Here is a 7610-nt window from a genome sequence, read left to right on the forward strand (position 1 = left end):
AAAGATCACTTCCCTTTACCATTTTTAGACCAAATAGTAGATAAATTTGTTGGACACAAATATTTTTGTTTTTTAGATCGATATACCGGTTACCATCAAATTCCTATTGCTCCTGGGGATCAAGAAAAGACAACATTTACTAGTCTTTTTGGAACTTTTGCTTTTCGAAGAATGCCTTTCGGATTATGTAATGCACCTGCAACATTCCAGAGATATATGATGTCTATATTTAGTAAGTTAATTGATGATGGATTGGAAGTATTTATGGATGATTTCTCTGTATTTGGAACATCATTTGACGCATGCTTAAATTATCTTGAAAAAGTTTTGGAGTTATGCGAAAGAACTAATTTAGTTCTAAATTGGGAGAAATGTCAATTTATGGTTGCAAGAGGAATTGTGTTAGGGCATAAAATTTTGGAAAATGGTATGGAAGCAGACCCGACTCGATTTCCTGTTAAACGACCCGACTCGATTTCGTACAGTAAAGCTAGCTTGAACTAGATTAATTAATCAAGCTCAATTTGAAGTCGAGGATAGCTCAAGCTCAACTTGACTCAACTCGTTTACACTCCTAAATGTTATCTATATTCTAGCATGCACAAGAAAAAGAGGGAAAGAATTGAAAGCCTATATGCTAGCAAAGGGGCTAAGCAAAGGGGCTAAGTAAAGAAAAGTTAAAAATAGAGATATATGGAGAAGAAGAGTTGTGCTGGCGGTTATAAAGGTGTAAACAACCACCAAAGTGCTCAAGTACTCACAGTTAAAAAAAATTCATTGATAATAGGAGAAAAGAAAGGCAAAGACTTGGTTATCATTTCATTGATTTTTATAGAAGGTTCATAGATGTTGAGATTCATAGGACCTAAACCAATAACATTAATCAAACAACAAATATAATTAAATAATATGTCATAAATTAATCTGGGTTTAAGATGTTATTTCCATGATTTGGCTTGATTCTATCGAAATACATACACAATCGATTTGGCTTGAATAGAGCTAAAAAAATGCACAAGAAAAAAATGCAAACACTCAAATGCACAGGTAGACAATCATCCACTCACGCACACATAAATTTGTGTGCACACAATGCTTGCACAAGAACATTTCACACATAAATGTACATTTCACATCAACTTATGTTTGTTCATTGAATTGAATTAATTAAAAATGAAAAGGCTAATATTGCTAAAAAATCTAAAGAAAATATTAGCCTGGTTAAAGACTAACTGTCAAAATCCAAACAACTTAGCTATTGTAGTTAACGATTATACTATCACACTACCCACTTGGAATTGAATTTATCTTAGTCAAGCAAAATAATAAGTACAATATAATAATATAAATTTTTTGACTCTTTGGTATTCTAGTCATGCATTTTTGTCAGTTAGTCATTTAACTGTTGGAGTCACGATACAAGTTTAATTCCAAAATTATGGCCTAAAGATGTGTATAAAGAGCCCTAAGAAGGATTAGATAAACCTTCTTTTATAAATTGTAAGTTTCTTGATCATGAGTCTTAAGAATTCAACTTTCTTGAATTTGTTTTAGGATAAAAAAACACTTGAATACCATGATAACCCGACTAAGTAATGCTAGGTTATTGGTCATTTATCCCAATAAAATATGAAATTACCATTGAGCCTAATATTTAAAATTTTCTTTTCCAAAAATAGGCCTTTCAACACTTCTCCCATCTGATAACAAAGTCCATCCTGACATTTTACCTTCATTCATCACTATAAGGTGCATAGATTAATACAAATAACACAAAAAATGAAGGTAATAATAGATCAGATAAATTATATAGCTTAATTGATCATTCAAAACTCTTTAAAATGTATACATAATCATTAATAATAAAATGTGCATTAAGCATTAAAAGCCTAAATAATATAAATCTCATCAACTATAATATAGGGAACAACCTATAAATCTTCAAGAAATGAATAAAAATTGGCCAAAGTAGGCATTGAAATCTTTGAGAGGTACTCATCACCCAGGCCATGATGATGAAAAGATGGAATTACATGAAACACATAAAATAACACAACAAAATTCCTAACCTTGCACTCTCCAATTATTTCAATAAAAGAAATATGGGTTACACTACTTTTAGTAAATTCAGTTAGTTCCTAATGCAAAAAGCTTTCATGGGAAAGAAAAGAAAAAATATGGGAAGATTATGTATCGTGAATGTAAAATTAGGTAAAATGTGAGGGTTTTCTTCAAAGAAAATGACTTCTTCCACGCAATTTTACCAGTATAGGAAAAGAATTGAAAACAACTACCAGCATTAGGCATTCTAAATACTTAGTTTAAATTAATCAAAAGTAAACAAGTTCAAATCAATGCATACACAAAACGTTAGAGATGCAGGTCACATTACTCTATTAGTTGGGAGCTTAGGATTTCAATTATTAGGTATTGAGCTGAAATACATTGTATATGTGGTGTGTGTGTGTGTTTTTGTAATTGAATTGCAAAAATATCAAAGAAAAAACATTGGATATGGTTAGAGAACAATGAGAATTTATTTCCAATAAAAGTTGAAAGTTCAAAAGAACTAGAAAAAACGAAAGCAATGATGCCTATGGAGATGCTAATTTTAAGAAGAACTAAGGTATCGAGCTCCTCGACTGGACCCGATGTCGGGTCATACAAACCATCCGGAACTTGTGATTCCTTGGTATCAAGGAGTTCTGACTTGGTAATTGCCTTGAAGCTTATCCTCCTAATCTCTTCTGCGGAGTAAAAGCTGAAACTAATCTACTCCACAGTTTCAAATGCAGCCTGCACAAAAAAATTTTGATGTTAAGCTTTCGTAGAGAATTCACTAACAATATAACTAATATAGAAGAAAACAAGCATTGAAAAAAATATCGAGCAAATTTTTTCAATGAGGAAAATCCCTGATACTACACTTGGAATATCAGGCAGTCAAGTAGATTGTGAAACACAGCTATCCATTGAACTTCAACGAACATCAGTATGTTAAATTTTTAAAAAGCAATGATTAGGATCGAATAATTAATGAAAATAGAACCTCATCATGTCGCAAGCGAGCGTCAGACATCTTTAAAGCGGTGATTTCAGCAGCTCTGGGTCAGCTACTAGGGTTTATGTAGTCCTTCCTTCGGTAATTGTAAAACGTGCCTTCCCAGCAAGCTCTAATGGCGACTGTTTTGTAAATGCATTGTTTTTGGGCGAAACATGGAGGGAGAGAGACAAAAATGAGGGTTTGGGGCAGAAATGGAAGGTTTGGGCCAAAGCGGGAGCAAGCGAGGATGTAGGACAAATTATTACATACGATGCACGCAGAGCTGTGTGCTCCGATCACAGTCATCCATCAACACATCCTCATCCCAACAAAAACCTATATGATAGTAGGTCCTATTTTTATTAATTAAAAAAAAAATAAAGGATGGTTGTGATCTGTATGTAATAATATCTCCTTGAGCAAGAGGGAGATAGGTTTCTCCTTTAATTTATTTTTGTTAAAGTTAATTATAGCAATTTAATTGATTAATAATTAATAATTAATAATTACCTTATAAATCATCAATTTAATTATAATCATGTAAATTTAGTTGTACTTATTTAATATTTAAATAATATATAAGTTATATTTAAAATTATTTAATGAAATTTTAGCAACTCTTAAATCTTAATTTATATAATAATAATTAATTAATTAGGAATTTATTAGTATTAAATTATTATTTTATAAGTAATACATTTACACTAAATTTATTAATAATTAATTTATATAATTAACTATTAATTAATGTAAATGTCTTTTTTCATGTACTTAAAAGGCTTTTGATACTCATTTGTATTCTTTTTATTTAATTTTTTTATTTGGATGTATCAACTAATAAATTCTGCATAATTTTTGAAAACTGTCAAATAATTTCTTAAGGTTTTCTAGGATTTACTCATTAATAAACCAAGCAACTTTCAAGGTTTAACCCCATCCTAGGATTTGATAAATATGAAATTGCTTGATTCATTAAATCCTATTTAAACTAAATTCTACTTGCAGCCTAACAACCTCTTTTAGACGTCCCTACTTTTAGTTAAATCTAAAAGTCAGAAAATCATGCTATTATATACTTTTATTTTAAATGTGGGAGCCTCACAAACATTTCTTCTTCACTAGCATCTGGTCCCATCAATGGCTTTTTTGACGAACTTCCGTCAGGATTGTCTTGTTTCCTTGTGATCAAGGCTCGGGATGAGACTTCGGGTATTTGGGAAAGAAAATTGGGTTTTAGACATTGGTGTTAAAGCTTTTTTATCATTTAAAAGTTTTTAAAATTTTAAATTTAGGATTTAATAAAGTTGATTTAGTCCACATAAATACAAAAAAACAAAAAAAAATTAACTCTGAAATATATAACTAAAGAGTTTACTCAAACGTAAAATAATTTAATATTTATCATATGAAATAATTTATAAAAATTAACCCAATGTATTAATTCTTTTATTTAATGATACATTAATCCTAAATAAGGCCAAGCATCCCGAAAAGAAGCAGACGGCTAAGATTGAAAGAACATGGGCAGAGCAAGAACTAAGCTTTGGGCGCCACAAGATTCACAGAATGTGGATTGGCATAAAATGTGGTAATTAAGAGGGTTTGAAGAACTTTATCAAGCTTTAATCATATTAGAATTTTAAAAATTTCTATTTTTTACATTAGCGTGTATTTGAAATTGATCGTGAATACTATTTTATTATTTGGTATTAATAACTTTGAATTTAAGTTGAACAAGAGCCCATTTTAATCAATTGTAATAAAATAAAAAATGACCAAAATATTATAAATTTATTCTACTTACATCTTATGCATTCAATAAATATATGAATAGTAAATTATTGGTAGAATATTTTAGGAGAAAGTACCCAATACCTCGCATGGATGATTTGTTAGATCAACTAGAAGATTTTTCTGTGTTTTTCAAGAATAATGACATTTTAAAGTCTACTTTTCAATCTTATTTTGAGCACTATGAATTTTTAGTTATGTCATTTGATCCGACTAATACTGCTAAATTCTTTATGAACCTGACAAATTTAATTTTCATGCCTTACTCTAGCAATTCTTTGTTCTTCATTAATGATATGCTAGTTTACTCCATGGATGAAGAGGAGCATGCCAAAAATCTCAAAGCGGCACCGAACACTCTTCGAGAGAACAAACTTTATGTGAAATTCTAACTTGAATAAGTTGTGTTTTTCGGAAATATTATTAGTAGAACTAGAATCTCTATGTATTCTACAAAGATTAAGGCAATATTGAATTGGTCGAGACCGTGCACTGTCACCGAAATTCATATTTTCATTAAATTAATTGGATATTACTAGAGATTTGTTGAAAGTTTCTCTCCCATTGTTGCACCCCAATCAAAGTTGAGTCAAAAAGCCATTTAGTTTTAATGGTCCAATACTTGTGAGAAGGGTTTCCAAAAACTTAAGAAGTATTTGGTGGCAGCCTCAAGTTTTACCATCCCCTCAGACAATAATAAGAGCATTGTAACAGCATTTGACTTCACATGTTACGCTTCAATCTCCTAACAATGGCCTCCATTACATAACCGTTCATTGTTCGAATCGCATCTAGATGAACTTATACAAACTTCAATCCCTAAAACTCACATTTATCAAAAGCTTGAATTCTTATTTTCTTTCTTAAGAGGATTAACTTGATTGACAACATATTGAAAATGACATCTCATTGCACATAGCTGTCACTACACCAAGAAGCCCATTATAATCTCCATGAGAATCACATTAAAAAGCTTTTTGTTTTTTTTTTCATAAAAAAAAAAGTCATCCAGGAGAAGGACCGGTGCATCAAAAAGAAATAAAAATTTCTTACACTTATACAATAAGGAGACATGAAAACAACACTAAAAACAAAATTACAAAAGAACTGATTAGAGAGTGTTGATAAAAAATAAGATCAGAAAGCATATTGGTAAATAGCCATGGCCACCCCATCATCATCATTTGTGGATCCAATCACATCCGCAACGGCTTTAGTCTTCTCCGATCCATTTTCGAGCGCGACGCCTAGGGATGCTAACTCCAGCATCTCAACATCACTTTCTCCAGTACCAATTGCCATGATCTGCTTCAGCAAATAAGAAATCATTACGAGCACCATCACAATTCATTTTAATCTATAAAAACGTTGCGGTACATTTTTTTTTTATATGAGAATTGGAGATTTGGTACCTCTTTTGGAGAAATACCGAGGTGATCAAGCAGCACTTTTACTCCATCAGCTTTTGATGTTCCTGTCGGAATTATCTCGAGGATATGAGGTTGTACCTGAACTACAAGTACGCGACCATCTGCCGCTTCTTCCCAGTGAGGCCTTATAACAGAGGAAACATCCTCGACAGGGCCTAGAAAAATTATTTTCTGCCAAACCACAAAATCATCATCACTTAAAACATTAATTTCACATCAAAAATAACACTATTACCACTTTTTAAAAGTAAATATAAATTTATTCATGTAAATATTTAAAATACCAAAGTGCTATGTAAGTAAATATGAAAGTTTAGGTGTGAGATATGTAAATTTTTCTTTTATTGATCTTTTAAGATCATACTGTAGATAGAAGACTTACCAACATGCTAATCATTCTAACAAAAATGAAATCACCAAAATTATGCAGCAAGAAGTTGCAATATTCAAGGGGGTCAATAAGTAGCATTACATCTTACATAACTCTTCAATAATGTTTTAAACTATGTTAATGTCTCTTAATAATTCATAAAATTATCATGAATCGATAAATGCAGAAAGTACAAGAATAATAGTAGCAGTCAACTCTAACTTTAAGGGACATACTTTGCAATGGAAACGAAGTCCAATATTTTATAATAATTGTATGGTAACGGTGGTTCATGTGCATATACAGCTCATTTTGTAGCACTCAACCCCCTAACTACTCATCCATTAACGACATTAATATTCTTCTATATTTGTTGCATTGTAATTTTTTCTAGAATAAGAAAGCACTATTCTTCTATATTTGTTGCATTGTAATTTTTTCTAGAATAAGAAAGCACACAAATAAGTCTGCTAAAAAAGATGGGCCAACTTGAAAGATGTTCTCCCTTAAAAAAGAGTTCTCAAACAAACTCAGTAAACTCTTGAGGCATGCTCGCCCTTGAAAAATAATTTTCAAATAAATTTGGATACTACTCCCTTAAGGATGGCAATAGCCCCCACGCAAAAGATAGTACAAACTTAATGAATCACCCAACGCCTTCCAAGCTCCGAGTTCCAGCACAAAAAAATCTATCTGGTTTACTTAAAAAGGAAAGAAAACCAATATTTTCTCCACAACCGATTAAAGCAAAAACATACAACTCACTTGGAATAAGGCCCCATTTGGGGCTGCGGCAGGGCGACTTTGCGGCAGGGTGCCACGATTTAATACTATTTGGGGCGGCAACTTCACGGCGTGGTGAGAGTAGAAGCGGGCCCAACTTTTCTTGACCGGCTTTTTACACCCCATGCCCTAGATTCCGCCCTAATCCTCTTCCTCCTCGTTCGGCTTTCATTCGGCATTTTAAGCAAAGGGA

At 31.9% G+C, this 7610-nt stretch overlaps 1 protein-coding gene across 2 annotated transcripts in view; it reads right to left on the reverse strand.

Moving 5' to 3' along the window:
* Positions 1 to 5846: 5846 nt before the first annotated feature.
* LOC110038924 overlaps positions 5847 to 7610 on the reverse strand; it is a 31573-nt gene continuing 29809 nt past the window's right edge. For both annotated transcript variants that reach the window (XM_020743850.1, XM_020743849.1), the window contains 2 exons: positions 6247 to 6435; positions 5847 to 6139 (listed from right to left, as the gene is read on the reverse strand). In XM_020743850.1, coding sequence (XP_020599509.1) covers positions 5972 to 6139; positions 6247 to 6435 — 357 coding nt within the window. In that variant the 3' untranslated portion in view covers positions 5847 to 5971. The remainder of the gene's footprint in view (positions 6140 to 6246; positions 6436 to 7610) is intronic.

Source organism: Phalaenopsis equestris, unplaced genomic scaffold (genome assembly GCF_001263595.1).
Source record: "Phalaenopsis equestris unplaced genomic scaffold, ASM126359v1 Scaffold234359, whole genome shotgun sequence".
Classification (NCBI taxonomy): Eukaryota; Viridiplantae; Streptophyta; class Magnoliopsida; order Asparagales; family Orchidaceae; genus Phalaenopsis; species Phalaenopsis equestris.